The 19521-nt window shown below is 46.1% G+C and overlaps 2 protein-coding genes across 4 annotated transcripts in view; both read right to left on the reverse strand.

Moving 5' to 3' along the window:
- Positions 1-19521, reverse strand: part of LOC119455352 (cytoplasmic aconitate hydratase-like) — a 607544-nt gene that overhangs the window by 359219 nt on the left and 228804 nt on the right. The gene's annotated exons all lie outside the window — the stretch shown is intronic.
- LOC119455356 (alpha-1,3-mannosyl-glycoprotein 2-beta-N-acetylglucosaminyltransferase-like) overlaps positions 327-19521 on the reverse strand; it is a 79617-nt gene continuing 60422 nt past the window's right edge. For all 3 annotated transcript variants that reach the window (XM_037716739.2, XM_037716738.2, XM_037716740.2), the window contains exons 8-12: positions 18709-18799; positions 14160-14264; positions 10835-10925; positions 8730-8900; positions 327-1852 (exon numbers count right to left, since the gene is read on the reverse strand). In XM_037716739.2, coding sequence (XP_037572667.1) covers positions 1739-1852; positions 8730-8900; positions 10835-10925; positions 14160-14264; positions 18709-18799 — 572 coding nt within the window. In that variant the 3' untranslated portion in view covers positions 327-1738. The remainder of the gene's footprint in view (positions 1853-8729; positions 8901-10834; positions 10926-14159; positions 14265-18708; positions 18800-19521) is intronic.

The raw sequence follows: 19521 nt of genomic DNA on the forward strand, positions 1-19521 counted from the left end.
GTAAAATAACGAGTTTGGTGACATCAACCATCACCCTGTTTCAAAGGAGCTGCCTATAATATTCATCTGTCTGTCCATCCAGGACTGTATTCATAGTAGCACTCCTGCATATGCCAGGGACCATGGATACAGTGGCCTAAAATACTGGAAAGGGTGGCGCGAGTGGTGTGCCGAATGCATGCACTCCGAGAACCACGCCGCGAAAAGGGAGCCAGCCACAAGCAGCTTTCTTGGTTAAGTACTCTCGAGAGCTGGAACCCTAGAGTAGTCATGAACAGTAGGGTGGCCGAGAAAGCTGGGCCTCTTAGAAAAATGTAAACACAGGATTGGCTGTGCAGTTATAAATATTTATTTGCTAACAGTCTTGCTTTATATATATTACAGGCAACAATGCATCGTGCGGCTGCAGGGCACGGTTTATCCAGTTACATAAAACATATTCCATGTAATGCAAAGCCTCATTACAGAGAAACGGTGTGTAATCCAAGCTCATGCCTGCACGCACTGAACACTTGCAAAAGGAAATGCTGGAGGGACATCCATGAGCACAATGTCATCCCACTATCAACAACCTGCCATTCACCACAATCACCCTGAAGATGCACTTGTCCAGTCTCAAAACAACTCCAATGTTGTTACGTAAGAAAAGAAAACATGACAGCTGTACAGGGCTTTTAAAACATCAGTCACCATAACAGTTCACTTAAACCTCAGTGAAGGAGTGCAGCTTATGTACAGGAAATATACAACCCCCGGGATAGACCGCAGGAAATAAAAATGCAGCCGCTGTGAACAGCGCAACGCCATTCACTTCTGAAACAATCTGCAGTGCGAGACCATTGGAGCGGGAGCAGACGCACTTCAACGTGGCCTTGGCCTGCAATGGTCTTCCCAGGGGGGTAAAAAATAAATGTGGTCTCTGAGGTCTGCAAGAGCAGTAGTTCTTTTTTTAAATTAACTATGACATTGCTGCAAGAGCCGCCACCAAAAGCAAAATGCACATCATCCACTGCCTCATTTCAGTGACGCAAGCATAATGTATGTGAAGTGGAGAACCTTCAAACCCAAACCCCCGCACAACAGCTGCCACCCACGAAGCCCGACAGCCAGAATAAAACACACAGCGACACCTTGAACGGACTGGGCTGGAAAGGTGTTGACCACTCACGCTTGCACACCCAAATTAGCATTATTTTTTTCATTTGTGTACATATATTTCTGTATGATCAAGAAATCACAGTTAGGTATACTTGCTTCAGTCCTGCCTTACACGACACGACTACTGTGGGTGAGAGGAATGAACTGGGAGCACATGGCAGGTGAAAACAAGATCATTGCACAGTGGCCACCAAAAAAAAGAAAAGAGAAAGAAACTTATCTAGCAAAGTTTGCCAGGCAGAAGCTTATCACTGGTGTTAAGAGCAACCAAGGGGACATTCAGAGGAAAATGATGCCACAGGCACAGAACACAGTCAGCCCCTTCCCCCTTCACTGCACATCCTATCCTAGGCACATGCACGCAAACGAAAGAAACCGAACAATAATGCTGCAAGCAGCATAGAACAGATGCTGTGATGCACAGAAGAAACAAGAACGGGGAAGAATGTGATGAGGAATAACAATGCTGCGATGCAAATGGTGAGATGTCGCAGGAGAGGAGAGGTACTGGAGAGCTTGGCATGGCTGCTTCATCCCGCACACACAAACTGCAGCACACTTGGTGGAGTTGAGCTCTGTGCTAAGACCACGACTTGTTGTAGCCTTTCCAGTCTGCTGGAGGTGCCAAATACACTCGACGACCCTTGTAGAGAAGAGAGACCACCCCACGGTAACCAGTTCTTGGTACACCTGACTGCAGGAGGCAAGAAAAAAAAAAAAGCACACTTAAAATTCATGCCGATTCTGGTCATTTTTTTCTAGGGTTTTGCTAGATTTTGTTTTGCTTATGTTTGAAATCGCATTTATATGTAATATACAAAAGAAAATGCACCATATGCTATGCATACACCACCATATTCAACTGGTTTATATTTCCCGCCAACATGCTATCGGATGAAGCTGAAGCGTGAACCAAAATAATGCAATGGTGGGACTCAAATTCAAAATTTTTTTTCTCGATAAAAACACAGTTACTTCGATTAAAACTTCTGTAGTGAAAGTTGTTATGCTTCTCAATTATATCCGCTTTTCTGCTTATTTTTTCATGGACCACCTTAGTGAGTTACTAACATATAAACATAGGCAAAAATTGAATTTTTTTCAAATTCAGGCTTTTATTTTAGAGCCTGTGCGCAGAACATAGGCAAAAATAAAATTTTAGAAGACAGTACGTTTCAGGGAAAGTTCTATAAAAGGAATTCCAGGTTTTCCTGAGGTTTCTTGCACAAAAAATTCCCAGAAATGCTATAATTTGCACATTTTCACCTTGATGCTAAGGAATAAAAAACAAATATATCTTTTGAAACTGTTTTATAATAAAAGGAGAATGTTCAGACTACGTAACAATGAAAATTTTGGAAGAATGCATAGAACGGTCGATTTTTGGCGAAATTGTTTCTTGCACCTGGTTTTCCACCATTGCATGCAATTCAAATGGTCCTCACGTGCCTAAAAATGTCTGGGAAAATACTGTGAAAGTAATGCTTATATACGTGTAATTTTTTCAAATTTTTTAAAGGAAATTATTTTTTCTCGAGCGCCACGGTTGGACAGTTGGCACAGAATGACGCTACATCAAACTTTCTTGCGATCCTTTTCAGATTCACTTTATCCGGTTTCGACTGTATTGCACTTCTCCACTGACCTCTCTCTCTTGCGCAAGCCTGGCTGCTGCGAGCCATGCCACGCTGCATGGCTACGTAGCCGGGATCTCTCTGGCACAATCACACGCAGGCCTGTGCGAGTCGTGCCACGCTGCGCGGCTACGTGCGGTGGTGTCAAAGATCAATGCATTCACTTTTTCACTATGGCGCAACTGCGCAGACAGCTGCAGCTGGGCCTGGCCTCAGATCTCCCCAGTGCAATATCAGGCGTCAAGCCAGCCCCTGCATTCCGGCAGCTGTGCCTGGCCTCCGAGATTGCATTGGCATCGGCGCGACGAAGTTCGCTAATCTCCTCAATCACATGGCGGCGCACTGTGTTGGGTGCCACGTGCTGCTCGACAGCAACGAGCCAAGTGGAAACAGGACACAATGGACCATCACAACGACGTCACATCAGGTGCCAAGTGGGGTGTTGTACACAACGAAGATTCTTCTGTTGTTTTATCGCATGCGTGGTAGTGTAGCGGTATAGCGATCTGTAACGCTACCTTCTTATTTCCATGTTCACAATTGTGCATCCCGTTAGGCATATACAGTTAAGCCTGGATATAACTAAATTGACAAATTCCCGAAAAACTTCGTTATAAAGAGGATCTCGTTATATGCAGGTTTGGCACGAAAATTCCAAAAAGAAACGCTTACCGTATGTACTATCACTCAAGATTTACTCCCAATACACAAAAGTTGCGATGAACAAAAAAGTCCCAGTTTCGCCCGAAAGGAGAAGGTCTTTGTGATTGCGACAGCAAATTAGCAGACAGCTACACGAAGGATAGTACAGTCAAACCTCATAAATACGTACCTGCCTAATGCGTAATTGCGGTTTAAACATAGTCGCGAAAATTCCCCCACCCAGCCCCCATTGAACCCCGCGTACAGAACCCCGCTGTTACGTTCCCGGGTGCTGCGTTTTCCCGGCTGTTACGTCGTTTTCGGCCGGTCCCGGCACAGCTCCCATAGAACCCAATGCATTGGTAACCCCGCTGTTACGTCGCAACTGTGGGACCGTTCCCGCATCATACGTTGCGAACTGCCACACCGCGCCGGCCCGAGCGGCCATTTTGACTTTTCATGTCGCTTGGCTTGGTTGCTTGACGATGGCATTGGCCGCCCAAAGTGCTGGGGGCGACATTTATTACGTATTTTCGGTTTCCGCCAGCAAAAGTATGGCCTTTGATATCCGCTTTTGCTATCTAAAGATGATGTCTATGACGCGTTGCGGCCCTAAAATTCGTTTTGGCTCATAGATGTTCCGTATAAAGTCCAAGGGCGATAACGCCGTCGCCGCGCGCCGTGTGCTTTCTTTCGCGCGCGAGACGCAGTCGTCGGCTCCCCTCGCACCAGTGGCGCACCGACGGGGGGGGATTCGGGGGTTGGAACCCCCCCCTGAGGCCGACTTAACCCCCCCTTTTGTTTAACCCCTTCTCTTTCCTTACGCATTTGAGTACTGCAATTAAGATGTAAGACGCGCAATCGTTTGCACACTCACAAAAAGCGCAATTTTTGACAATTTCCCTTGAAGAAATCGAAATTAGTGCTGTTTAGATGGTATTGGCAAACTGTCAACCCCCCCCCCCCCCCCCCCCCCCCCCTGGCAGAGATCCTGGGTGCGCTACTGCCTCGCACGCTTTCACTCGCACATACAGCATACGTCGCGCGGCGACGTATGCTGTATGTGCGAGTGGAAGCGTGCGAGGGAAGCCGCGCGGCCATATGCTGAATGTGCGAGAGAAAGCGTGCGAGGGGAACCGACGATCGCGTCTCGCGCGCGAAAGAAAAGCAGAGAGGAAGCGCGCCTCCTTCCGTTGCGCTCGAGGCACCAGCGAGGGAGCGAGGGGGGGGGGGGGGGGGGTAGCGGGCAGCGCGTTGTGCTCTGGCATCATACTGCGCGGCGGCGCCCCGCGGGCCCTATCTTGAAAGCGATCTGCGTGGGGGTAGATTCTACGCAGTGTAGGTGCGTCGGCGGCTCGTGGCTTTGTGCGTGCTGCGTGTTCTCGGCGCTCAGTTAAGCCCCAACCAGACGTACGCGTTGGAAAGCGTACGCACGCGCCGCATCGCGCCTGGGCGCGTACGGCGTCAGGCGCGGGGACTGTGTGGGCGCGTTGCGGCGTGGACCCCTATCACTGCTAGAATTTTCGGCAGCTTCCGACGCCTATGCCGGAAGCTGCCACCGCGTCGCCCGCGCGACGCTCCTCACGTGACCACAGCACGCCTATGACGTGACCACGGCGAACGAGCGCGACTTACGGAACGACTCCTCGCGGCGTGCAGGCAAGCCCGGGCAAGTTGCGTGCTTTGTATAGATACATGTATAAATATATAGATACATGTTAAGTCAAAACTTAGTGTGTTTTATTGCCATCTTTAATACATTGCTTAACGTGGCCGTTAAGCGAAGGCTAGGCTGTCTTGAACATGGCAACCTAGCAACACTGCTTCGCCGCGACGAAACGCGCAGGGACGCGCGGCAACTCGTGCATCGTTTGGGTGCGCGCCCTCTTCCTCTATCGGACGCGACGTGACGTCGAGTGAGCGCGGCGCGTGCGTACGCTTTCTAACGCGTACGTCTGGTTGGGGCTTTAGGGTTGAAGCGATAGACAACAGCACGAAGGTCACTTCGCTCGCTTCTGCAGCGGCGCTTAACTGCGCGTGTCCGCGCTCATCGAGTGTGATGTGTTCATGTTTGCCTGTGGGCGCTGACACTATGTTTGTTAATTAGTTAATAACCGAATGTTTACAAGTTTATACAGACGATAAAACTACTATTCTTACTTTGTATAGCTCACCGCAATCGATACTCCGGCTGTCGGGCGAAACTACTTTTTGTCGCACGTAAGAATTAAAATAATATTGTGTGCAGTTCAACACTACTCCCATTTCTCGATTTTTCCTGTTTCCTGGCTCTTGCATTTCCCGGCTCTTACGTTTTTTTTTTTTTTTTTTTTTACGGTCCCGTGAAAAACGTAACAGCGGGGTTCTACTGTATTGGCTGACTGCTTAAGCTGTAGTCGCTCATAGCCAACCAAACGGTTAGTGCATACTATTTTTCTTGTTCTACACGCACAGGCACAAAATCGGCAAAATCGGATGTGCGCAGACGTTAGATTCTCGAGTTGCAACGCCCGGGCGACAATCGCCAGCGATCGTGAACTTACAACATGGCCACCATGACGCATTTCCTGCTCGTACAGCTGTTGCCGATTGCCACGCACAAAAGCATGTTGCCGGTAAGGTCGCCGTCGGAATAGTAACCGCGCAAAAGCACATTTTACAGTTAAACCTGGATATAACGAAATTGACAAATTCCCGAAAAACTTCGTTATAAAGAGGATTTCGTTATATGCAGGTTCGGCACGAAAATTCGAAAAAGAAACGCGTACCGTATTTACTCGATTCTAACGCGCCCTAGTTGTAACGCGCACCCGTTTTCCGTTTTCCTCGAAGCACTCATCCTTGGAATGTCACACCATGGTACCAGATGCGCGGACGCGTGTCGTTTCGCACAAGCGCGAGGCATCGGAAACGAAGAGCGAACGTCACGATGGCGTCGTAGCGTCGTATAGTGTTACAGTAGAACCTCGCTGTTATGTTCCCGGGGGCTGCGTTTTCCCGGCTGTTCGTTTTCGGCCAGTCCCGGCACAGCTCCCATAGAACCCAACGCATTGGTAACCCCGCTGTTGCGTCACAACTGTGGGACCGTTCCCGCATCATACGTTGCGAACTGCCGGCTCGAGCGGCCATTTTGACTTTTCATGTCGCTTGGCTTGGTGGCTTGACGACGGCATTGGCCGCCCAAAGTGATGGGGGTGACAACTATGACATATTATCGGATTCCGCCAGCAAAAGTAAGGCCCTTGAGATCCGTATTTGCTATATAAAAATGGTGTCTATGACGCGCTATGGCCCTAAAATTGGTTTTGGCTCATAGATATCCCGTATAAACTCCAAGGGCAATAACGCAGTCGCTGCGCGCCGTATGCTGTATGTGCGAGTGCAAACATGCGAGGGGAGCCGACGATCGCGTCTAAATCTCTCGCGCGCAAAAAGCAGGGAGGAAGCGCGCCTTCTTCCGTTGCGCTTGAGGCACCGGCGAGGGAGCGAAGGGGGAGGGATAGCGGGGCGGCGTTATACTGTATTCTGGCATCAACTGCGTACTACGCACTGGCGCGCGGTTGCGCGGGCCGTATCTTGAAAGCGATATGCGTTGGGGCAGAGTCTAGCAGTGTAGGTGCGTCGGCGGCTCGTAGCTTTGTGCGTGCTGTGTGTTCTCTGCGCTCAGTTTGCATTGAAGCGATAGACAACAGCACGAAGGTCACTTCGCTCGCTTCTCCAGTGGCGCTTCCACACGCCGCCAGCGTTTGACAGCGCGTGTCCGCACTCATCGAGTGTGATGTGTCACGGCGTGTACCAGCGCGTCCGCAACATCAACTGGAAAAGGAGAGAGTGCCGGCTTGGCGGACTAGGCTAGCTGCAGCAAGCGGCAGGATCAGGTTTGAATGAAGGGAGGGGGAAAGGTCACGCCTGCGGTGGCAAGTTCGCCGGGTCGAGGGATGCAGGCCCGCCTCACACGCACGCACGCACACGTGCGCTCGCTTCGGATTCCGTCGCGGCGGAGAAGGTGCTTCCGGTTGCTGCTCGCGCAAAAATGACAAAATTTAGGGCGAAATCTCTAGGTTGTCGGAGGGGGAAATTCGTTATTTCGAGGGGGTCTCCCGCTGCCACTTCGTTATGTAGAGGTCTCAAATACATGTGCTTCTATGGAGTCACGGCGGGGAATGGAAAAACTTCGTTATATCCAGGAATTCGTTATATGGAGGTTCGTTATAAGCAGATTTAACTGCATTGCAGTAGATGACAATAATGGATATAACAAAGTAACGGATATAATGAAGTAATTTCGGCTACCCTTTTAACTTCGTTGTTATGTGCAGCGTTACTAATAAACACAACCAAACCATCCGTGAGTATTAAGCTAACTAAAACTGCCCTCCTCTTTCTTCGTTCTTCCTCTTTTTTTGTGGCCTAAATGCAGCACATTTCATTACGAGGTTCAAGTGTATTCGCAAAGATGCAGGTCTAACAAGCATCAAACAAAGCATGCAACTGGTGGTGATATGACGCAGATTACAGCATGTCGCTTCCGCGATTTTCAGTGCACTGCCTAATCGCAAATGTCATGTTGGGGAGTCACGCCGTTCCTCGGCGTTCTGGCTTTTATGTCATTTTTGGCGAGCGGTAATGGCCATGTTTTTTCCAGTTGTAGTATTCTCACATTCTTCGTATACTATTCATTTAAATATGCAATACCAACTCACCCAAACAATCATCTCGTCAAAACATCTAGTTCTGCGAGCATTTTATGATACATCCACTCATATTTCATGCATAAAAATTTATACAGTGGCTGCTCTATCAACATTATAACCAATAAAAACAACACACTAAAGAAAAATAAGTCAAACCAGATCGATAGATTATTCATCTAGAAGTCTACCATTGTTTTCTGTGAACCAATAGGTCACTCTGCTGCGTTAAAATTGCCACCATAAGTCCCGCGGCAGCTTCTCAATTTGAATCGCCCATGCCAAAACGGACGAGTTTTGGCGTGTGACCTCCCTCCATGCCACATTGTGAATTAGCCAGTGATGATTTCACAAGAGAGGCACCATAGCCCACCACAGGTGAAGCCACTCCAATTTTTAATTTTCTTACTTTCTTGCTTAGGAAAGGTCTGTTCTTGCTATGACGAACTAGTTACTACAGAAGCCTAATTTTTCAACCTAGCTCGACTTGACCTTCTCCTTTAGTGACCCTAAACTTTTTACAAAATAAACTTTTTTACAATGTCTAAAATTTAGTTGAGGCTGCAATGACTACAACATGACTGGCCGGTGGGCAGGTGGTTACCTTGAAGTCGTCCATGATGGAGAGCTTCTTTGCAATGCTCTTGAACTGCTCCTTGGAGGTGTAGGTGATGCGAATTGCCCCTTTGGTCTCCAAGCTGCCCTTGAGAACTTGGCTCACCGTGACCAGTGGCGAGCCGTACACCTCTTTCACAAAAGCTACATCATAGTTATCCTGTTCGTGGGGACACAAGATGAGGTCATCAGCAATACTGCAGAGCACTGATGTCACAGCAGGCAAAGATCACTTTCCATCTATCTGCGACTTCGTCAACAGCAATAACTAGATTGATTATTGATTGATTGATTGTAATAAGAGAATTGAGTGAGCTGGTCCACAAGAGAAGTTGATAAGGCATTTCACATACAGCACATGCGACGAGAGTGAGTGATTTATCTTTTAAAATATTGCGGCTACTGGTAATCTACGTTCTTTCTACTGGTTATCTCACCTTATTCTTTCGTGTACTTTTATTTTGTCAGGGTTTGCATGCAGCGAAGTCATGTCACCACTGCATGCATAGAAGAGTGTCATTTTGCCTAAACTTTCAGTTGGGAGTGCTGTTCAATCCTTTTCATGATCCTGTGTCTTTTTGAACCATTTACAATAATGATTACAGAGTTTAACATCACAAAGCAAGGCAAGAAGAATGAGAGATGCTGTGATAAAATGCTTTGGATTAATTATGATCACTTGGCTGTCTGGAAAATCTTTAGAATATGCCATCACCCTGAAAACAAAAGACTTCACAAGAAAAATTTTTTACGACATAGTCTTTCATGCCATTTTTCAAAATGTTGAGTACACACTGCCTAGCTAGCAAACTTTCCATTTGTCTAAGCACTGCTCTTGATAGCATGACTTTATGTTAATTTTAATATAAGATAAGTGAGGAAGGGACCAACATTATGGCTATACAGGGTGTCCGAACTATCCTGCAATAAGATTAAAAAATATGCAAATGCCACGTAGCTGGACAGAACCAGGGTAATGTTATTTGCTGTCGCTTGGAGATACTAGTTTTTTTTCGCATTCTCCCTAATTACATAATTAGTCTTAATTAATCAACTTCTAAAATATTATAATTAGATGAAAAGTGTCAATGAGAAAATTGTAGAATAACATGAAAAACTCCTGATACAACTTTTTGTTGCTCAATACACTCTACATAAAAGTTTTTCCAAGCATGAAAGAAGCCCGCGAATACGCGCGACTGGCCGCTCGAGGCACTTAGCGTGTATTCGGCACGAAATGGCGTGAAATGGCATGAAATGTCCCAGAAATGGATCACAATCGTGAGGAAATGGTGCCTGGGTGCCCTTTTGTGTAAAGACTCCCTTGCTTGTGCTCGATTCGTATTGTGGGCACTTAACTGATGGTGTGAAAAACTTTCGCCGCATGTAGCAGTATTGCTGTCATACCTGGAGGTATAACCAGCCAGTTGCAGCCGCTTCACATTGGCACAAATAAGCCCTTTAAGGATAGGCCGAGGAAGTTTCACACAAGCTGATCGACAGAAAATGCAACGGTTAACTCCGACAAGCCATATCAAATACGCATCCCATGGGCAAGTGGTCGGCTGGGTTGCCACGAGCTGGGACGACATCCCAAATGACCAGACTATTTGGAAAGGGCTGCATTTCAAACACACTCGATGGCACTGAAGATTGTGCGCTGCATGAAGAAGACAGCGACCAAGAGCTTATCGGCGATGGCGGCAAGTGAGCTGAGAAAATTCTGTGGTTGGTGCCAGATACTGGTAAAAAATGCTATTTGCCTTTTGTGGCTATGTACTATTTACCTCGGTCAGCTTGCATTGGAGGAAAGTTTTTATTTTATTGTCCGACCTTCTGAATTTCACGATGGCTTAGGATCGAATGAATAGTGTACGGTTCTGTTAGGGTAGCTTTTTTGTCTCATTAGTAGTGTCTCAGTAATTGTCATCGGATGTTACGTTTTCGCAGATCATGTGATCTTTTTGTGTGGTCCCCTAAAAACGTATACTTATTTCTACTTTCCTACTATACTGTGCTGGTATCGGCAGAAAAAGGCAGTCCAAGCAACTAAAGTTGGTGTTCTATTGCTGTGAGAAGTATGAATTGACTCACCTTTTTCAGGTAGCTGAGATCTTTGCTAGTAAAAGGCACAAACTTTTTGTTGAGTTGGATAAATTTGAGGTGCTTTTCATAAAAAAGCCCACTGAAAAAAAGGCAAGTAAAAAAAAAAGCATTGAAGCGTACAGCATCGGACGCTGACACCATGTACAAAGTCAGTCCCACAGGTCAAGATATATTCAGGACGTTAAGCCTAGCTAGTTGCAACAAATGCAGCCTTTTGTGAGAGCTGTTTTCGTGACAAACCTAATGATACAGTAAGCAAACCAGAAATATATTAAGGAAATCGAAACGATCAACCTAGCCACACATCCGTTAGTGGTAATGTTGCATTCCACCCGGATGAAATTAGCAAACTGTTTGTGACTCAGGTTCATTCAGCGAAAATCAGCTCAATCATTAAAACATGCTGCTAATGAGAAAAATACATGCCATATCAGCTCCATGTTCGATTTATTAGAGGATAATTTTAATTTTACTTGCGACTTCAGCATGCAAGAAGTACCAATGTTTTGACAAGTCTGTTTTATTTGCTCAGACAGAGTACAGTTGCCAAGTGATAATTAGGAGATGATAAATTATTTGGGCTGCTTCGCAGCACGGCCACTTGCCCAATGGATGCAATGTGCTACAGTCAACGTGCGATTTTTCGGACTCCCTAGGGGCCGCAAGAACGTCTGAAAAATCCGGCAGTCCGAAAAAACGAATGCATGCCTTTTACTGCCCCCAAGGGCTCAAATCGGCACAGGCACGTCCGAAATCGCTCTGAAGGCCTGCCACTACACTTAATAGGCATATCGGTCGGTGCTTGTATTGTGATAGGAGATGGCGGGTGCAAGCGTGTATAATTAAGGAATACATAACGTGTCCCGTGACAATTGCCCCATCTCACTCTTGGTATGCTTCACTGCGTAACACTTGTATTGAGGTGAAGCTGACTTTTGGAAATCGGCATTATGAAACGTGTCGTGCTTTCGGAGCTTCGAAGCCATTGGCGAGGATTACAAAGGCAGAGTTCGCACCATAGCTCTCAGCAGCAAATTTTTTCGATGAAAAACACGGCATCGAACGGAAAGGAGCTTGGTAGCGAACGTTGAAGTAGCTAGGCCTAGCGCTGCTGCGGTGGTGGCTACGGCTGCCAGCGGATCTGCGTGCAAGAGCACCTGTTCGAGGAGGCGGTAAAATCAAAATGGCGGCGGTGGTGGCTATGATTAATGCCGTTTCAAACCTGCTGTCATGACAAGAAGTCCGGAAAATTGGACGGCGAAGGCTTTTTGCGTCCGAATTATCGGGCATTTGCCGAGGAAGTTTCACACAAGCTGATCGACAGAAAATGCAACGGTTAACTCCGACAAGCCATATCAAATACGCATCCCATGGGCAAGTGGTCGGCTGGGTTGCCACGAGCTGGGACGACATCCCAAATGACCAGACTATTTGGAAAGGGCTGCATTTCAAACACACTCGATGGCACTGTAAAATCAAAATGGCGGCGGTGGTGGCTATGATTAATGCCGTTTCAAACCTGCTGTCATGACAAGAAGTCCGGAAAATTGGACGGCGAAGGCTTTTTGCGTCCGAATTATCGGGCATGTCCGTAAAATCGGGCGTCCGGAAAATCGGTCGTTGACTGTAAAGGATGGCCAAACCTTTGAACACTGCACAGTGTGCGATTTACTATTTACAACTCTGCCTGCCCCACTGTACGCTAATTCAGGTACCGAGATCAGCAGAAAGAGCAATGTTTTTGTTTTGTTAAGTTGCCAGAGTATCCATGAAACTAAAAGCAGTGACGGACTAGTCAACTGAATATGCACAGTCATTCAGGGCTGCTGCTACTGACTATTCTCAAAGTAATTGTACATCAAGCTGGGCAACTTGGTTGAAGTTCATATTGCAAAGATTTTAACTGCGCCAGAAACAGAGACAATGGAGGACGAGAAAGACATCACGTGCGCAGACTCACAACTAAATTTTAATGGGTGAAAGGATAACGAAACACAATGATCTGATTGGCACAACATGGTCACATGAATGCGTCAATCACAATCTAGCACCTAGATATTGCACTCCACAATCTGCAAGCACCACCGACGGATAGTTTTATTCGGATAGTTGCCATTATAGTTTTCTCACAACAGCTCCGCCATCCCCCTATTTTGATTTTTTACAATTATCCGTTATAAAAATGAAATTTGCGCGGCACTTGAATATTGTTATATAAGCGGACCGTAAAGACGCTCAACTAAAATACTCTAATGTCTATGCTGACGAGGGCAGCGATGTAGTGGTCAGTGACAGCTGCGGAGAAACATGCAATCATTCGACTAGTGAAGCACGGTCAACCTCTACTGCAAGTTGCAGGGGGATGCAGATGTGGTGCACACATTGCACATGCTTTCATCTGTCTATAGCGAGGGCTTGAAAATGATCAAAATACAGACCTGACTGTATCAAATGCAAACATACCATATAGACTCATGTAAGGGCCGCACCCCCAACTTCGCAGCCCAAAATTTGGAGAAAAATATTTCCATCACAGTAGCAATCGCGTTCGATGCCCTGATGCCGTGTGCGCGTATTGGAGAATTTTCTATCACTGTCTACTTCGTGTGCCGCTACTCGAGAGCTGCACATTGACCTCCGATGCAACGGCGCATCCTGGGATCCAGGGTGTGCTGAAGTCACTGGCTGCGCCGGCATCATTTTGACCAAAAAGTTCGGTCCCGTGTAAGGGCCACACCTTGTCAAAATTAATTAAGGTACTCGAACCCTCGTCCTTTAGTGGGAGTTGAACCCTCGACCTTTGGTGGTCACAACGCTTTCGAATTCATCCACGTAGGGATAACTAAGTGCCCCTTGATTTTTTTTTTTTGCTCATGAATTAGTTTTTTCAGACCACTGATAATTCACACTTCTTAGCATTTATCAGCCACTAAAAATGTCCGAACTATCGGCCGAGGACTGTACAGTTGCCGTCAGTTCAGAGGGATGCAAAATGCAATGCCTAGCAGAATGCAGTTCGAAACAAGTGGCAAGGAAAGTCACTTTAGAACCTCTTATTTGTGCGCAGTAGACTTTCGTTTAATGAGACCCTGGCCAATATGTTCTTTCGGTTATTTCAGTCTCGAATGAAGGTTCAGGCTGGCGCCCATACATCTCTATGGGTCATAACTTTCGTTCCTGAAATTGTCCCTGAACGGATAATTTCAAACTTGACTAATTAGTACGAAAGCGCCTGACCCCGAGTGCTAGGGGACAAACACAGAACACAACCCGTACAGGTTTGCTTCAAAATGCTTGGCGGGGCTTCACTTACTTGCTGACCCCAATTTTGCCAAAAGTCTTGGTGCGCGAAACTTCTGGTCGAATACAGGCTCTGTCCTTCCTCTGTTCAGGTTGCCGAATCCAGTCATCCCAAAACCTGTGCAGACAAAACAAGCATGCATGCGCTCGCACTCAATGTTTACCTTTGTTCACTGGAAAAATTAAACCAACAAGAAAGAAAAGCTTAATCTCTCACTGCACTCAACTCAGGACAATCAATGAAGCAAGCAATACAGCCATAGTAAAACAGCTCTGTGCTACATCATTCAGTTCAGGTGAATAAGTAAATTATGTTTATGCATTAGCAGACCCATTCTTACCATGGGATGAGACTTTGCGAGAAAGAGAAGGTGCAAAGACAAAAGACAGGCAGTTATGCTACTGTCACGATGTTTCCGCACCAAGCCGTTCTGGCAAAATGGATCTTGACAGCATTCACTTCGTTAATTTTTTAGGTCATGAAGGACTACGCTGCATTCAAAAGGAACAGAAGACTCAACCTAGCAAGTGATGAACAGTTGCTGAGCAAGGAGGGATGTAGCTAGAGCCAACGTTTCGGCAACAGGGCTCAAAGACAAGTCCGCCTCATGAAAATGTTAGTCCTATACTCGCGGAGTACTTTCTGTGACAATGAATGGGAAGCTGCGAAGGCAAAGCACACGCAAGAGCAGTCCTGAAAATAGTCCCACATGCTCATCCACGTTAGTTCAAGCTGGAGAAGAGAAAGCGTAAACTGCTAATTTACAACAGGAAATTAAGACAAAATACACGACTGGGTGTTAAATCTCATTTTCCTACCGTAAAAACCGGACTATAGGTCGAACCGGTATATAGGTCGACCCCCCAACTAACCAATTCTAAAAATGAAAAAAAAAAAAAAATCGTTTTCAATGGCAAAAGTACTGAAAGACACCCTTACCTTTAAACAAATGCGACTCAGCCGGTTCCACAGTGGTGACAGTATTTATTTAAATGCTGCTCCGTGCCGTGATTATAAGGTGCTGACAAACACGTGGGTCGATGGTTGCACGATACGAAGCCCACGGCAACCTGGCGGGTTGCCGTGGGCTTCCGCATACTCAATCGCCTTTTTCTTGAAGGCGACGGTGAATTGCCGTCGGCTTCCGCTCATTTTGAAACAAAAATGTGAAAAAAGCAGCCTGAATGCGATGGCGAAGATGACTGTTTACTTCAGCTGCCCATTGTTGCAAGACTTCCCTAGTTTTTCCGGCAATGTCCGGTATATAAGACGAGGGTCGACTTTTCCCAATGGTTTTTTCAAAAAAAGTTTGACCTATATTCCGGTTTTTACGGTACTTCTTTTATCCTCTGCGATTGAGCAAATGCAAAACCGTTGCAAGTGGAAGCTACGCTGATTCAGTGGCTGTTGCAAAAAACTGAATGCGCTGTCAAACTCTGCCAGACTACTTGGTGCAGTAATACATGTGCAGAATCTGTGGTCATTGCCAGAGAAAGTTTTCTGTGAGTATAATGCCGAGGCTCCTTGTCATTACTCCACGCCTCCATCTTCTTATGTATTTGAAATCTACCACTTCGCACCGACATACTGGTGCTGAGGTTTCGGCACTAAATACAAGGAAAGCAATCCTAAAATCAACAATTTTTCTGATGAGTGAAAATAGAGTTTGCCAGACTAAACTGACTTAATGCTGCTCTTTGGTGGACTCTTAGGCAAAAACATTCGCAGCAGAGTTGTGCTTCTGAAGGAACAAGTTGCACAAAAAAACGCAACGACCATTGCAAAACACAAGCAAGACACAAATGGAAACAACGGCTCTCACTTTAGGAAGGACAGAATTACCCCCTTGGTTAGAAAAACACTTAGGTTTCTTCAGCAAAGGTTCCTCGACTACAATATTGAGCTGCTCCTACTCTTCCCAGATATTTTTGTTTACCGATGCATACATGTCATATACAGTAAACCCTCGTTAATTCAAATTTCATGGGACCGAAAAAAAGAATGTCCGAATTAACCAAATGTCGAATTATCAAGGTATCAAGAAAACAATAAACAAATGATTGCTACGTCAACAGGCTTTTAGTTACGGAATAAATCAGCAAATCCTTTTTCTATTTTGCACAAAAGCAGTGTGAAAGCAGCAATTCTTGTCATCTTGCGACTGATTAGCGCTCACAGCGCAGCCACGGAGCGTGTCTTCACCTGAGACACGCTTTTCACTAGCGTGCACACATCCCGATTTTATTTTAGCCAGTGTGCTAGTCGCTAACAGATCGTCCGTCCATCGCAATGTAGCCGGGGCTCTTCCTCCTCGACAACTTTGCACTGAGTCAAAACGAAAATACTGTTTGCCGCAACTGCTGCGGATGAAACCACGGCTGCTATCGACGCAATAATAGATGGCGACAAAGCAGTTTTGAAGGCACATGGCTAACGCAACGTTATGCTCGGCAGTAGACACAAGCATAAAGGCTTTAAAGGCACAAAAAGGAGCAAAGCATTCCAGTATTGCTGTCATTCCCGTAGGATTTCTGCTGATGACTACGGCGATGCAGACTCTGCCACTTCATTTCAGTTGGACGGTAGCGCCATCCTGGCTCTTTTTTGTTGCACATTTGTGGCACTTCATGCTTGCCGAGCTCCAAGAGTTGTCAGAATTAACATGTGTGGCCAAATATGTCCGAATTAATGAGAGTTTGATTGCACTAAATAACACATACGCTTGCCGGAACCAGAGGACAAATCTGAATTATCCGATTTTCCAAATTAACGAGGGTCGAATTAACCAGGCGTTACTGTACATCCTATTGTGGATTGCACTTTTATTAGTTATAGTCACACCAAAAACAATTTTTTATCTCTTGTTGACTGCAGTTCAGAGCCTTGATGTTGAATCCATAATTCATAATTGCAAATGTTCCCTTTTAAGGTGTTTAGCTTTCTTTAGAAACTAACCACAAATTTCGTGTGACTGGCCAATCCCAAAGATGGTGCACTGCAGTTGAACAGATGTCGGGATTTGGGGGAGGATGTCAACGACTCTCTGCCTCGGCACACTGAGCCCCGTGGTTGGTGCATGTCTGCTCATCAACCGCGGTCCGGTACTAGCTCGAGGAAACAATAGACGACAGCCACGTGCACACTCGGACAGCATTTATTACGACTGCAACTAAAACTTCGAGCAGGCCAGCTAGCTATAGTTGACATCACTGAGAGTTCCCTCGAAGAGAATAATACACTAGGTAAAGAAGGGTTTCCGACTTCCAAACTGGGGAATACAGGCGGCCGAGGCGATTGCCGTGACAAGAACGCGGTTGACTAACCACGTGCAGGAAAACGGGAGCGGCGGCAGAGACTTCCGCCTTCGCCGCTTGCTGGGACCAAAGAGAACCGGGCGATGTCAGAGGGATCTCACGTGACACACCCGGTGACGTTAATAGCACTTGCAATTCCCGTGCACCGCCCGCAAAAGGAAAGCTTCCCCTCTCCCCACCCGGCCTGGTGCGCATGCACCCGACGCGACGTTCGCCACGTGTGCGGCAGTCATGGGTCTCGAGGATTCCCACACAGAGCGGTAAAAACCGCATGGTGGTACTACACTACCGTGCAGTGGTACCGGTGGTGTTGTGCTGTACCGCATGGTGGCAAAGGAAGCATTCTTGCATTTTCTCATGACAGCCAGCGTTTTGAGATGCTGTCATTGAGATGCTGCGCTTTTGGTCGCAGATGCTGCCCGGAGTTGTCAAGTGGTCCTTGAAGAAGTGGTACACGAAGTACTGGTTAACCATAACCACGGTAGTAACGGGAGCGCCACCCACAACACATGTGTAACCTAGTACTACAAATTACCATTTCCAGATGCACGCTAAACGCATTCTTGGATAGCAACTAGGGTTGGTTCATTTTTTTTTTAGAATCGAAATTTCTACCATGACAAGTGAATGCACCTACTACCGATGAACTGTAAGCAAGTTACTTAATCACTATAGACTTCCGGTTAACAGATTTCATTATCCGCTTGCAGCGCTTAGAATAATGATAAAACGGGCAAGTTGGTATTCCTAAAGGAAGCCAGTCATTATTGTCAATGTGCAATTTCTATCGTTTCTGTGCCTCCCTTTAGTCTTCGTCCCCTTTGCATTGTGCATTGTACAAATATTAACTGCAAACCTTTGCTCCAGTCTAGCTACTGAAATGCATGGATACGGCCATTCTCAAAAGCACAGTCAACACTGTGCCTACAACATTATGTGCTGTCTCGTTGCTTTCAGCTGAGGCACCTAAAGTAAGTATCCACAGGTGCTACTATCGTGCACTGAGCTGCACCAAAGTTATCTCGGAGCACAATGGTATGCTTCACCACAGCGTCCCTAACCAAACAGTGAAGTTTCTTAATTTGCCTAAAATGACTATTGCTATGGCTTTCATAGCTATGACTGTCTATATATGAAAGCCAACTGTTAAGGTGGACTGAGAAAAAGCAAGCTTGTCTATGTTACTGAAATGCAGAAAATGGCATCTTCAAAATGTAGGTAGGTGAGTATAACTCAGACTGACTTACGCTTTGGGCCACCTGTGGCTCATCTCAACCCACATATCCTTGGTCATCATCCATCCAAGGCCAGGGAAAAAGTCAGACCGGTGAAGCAACTCTAGGAAGTGACAAGAGGCATGAGGTTCACAAAGACATTTTCTAGTCATGCATAAAACAGAAATAAGCAGCTCAAATATTTTGCAGGACCAAGAAGTGAGACCCACCTATTTTAAAAAGATTGCACAAGGCAACAATAAAGAAGGAGCAAAGATTTATTTCGAGCCATTTTCCAATTCGATTGGAATGTGCAAATAGGAAAAGAAGAAAATTTTAATAACAAAGGCACATCCGATACAAAAATACTGCCTTTGTTATATCAGATACAGTAGAACCCAGTTTCCCAACTCTGGTTAATTCAATCCCGACCGAAAGTACGGGCCAGCGCCCATACATTTTGATGGGACCAAAGTTTTGTTATTTCGATCCTCAAATCAGCCTTCGCCGGATAAGTCGAACTTGGCTGGTTATCATGCACGCATCTGACCCTAATGTTGACTGCAGTGGTGAATCCAATAGTGGCAGCTTCAGTTTTAGTGACACTTAGGATACAGTGAATGCATTTACATACGTCATCTCCCATTGAAAATGCCTATTTTCGGCCCACCCCAGGAATCTTTTACAGTGAAAACGGTAGCTCAAAATGAATTATTACAGTATATTTGCCCAATTGTAACTCGCACCTTTTTTGTCCACGAAAATTCGTTAAAAAATTGCTTAGAGGGTGCGACCAAAAAAAAAAAAAAAAAGCGTTCGCCGCAGCCTGCTGTCAGAGCCAACCTA

This window comes from Dermacentor silvarum, chromosome 6 (genome assembly GCF_013339745.2).
Source record: "Dermacentor silvarum isolate Dsil-2018 chromosome 6, BIME_Dsil_1.4, whole genome shotgun sequence".
NCBI lineage: Eukaryota > Metazoa > Arthropoda > Arachnida > Ixodida > Ixodidae > Dermacentor > Dermacentor silvarum.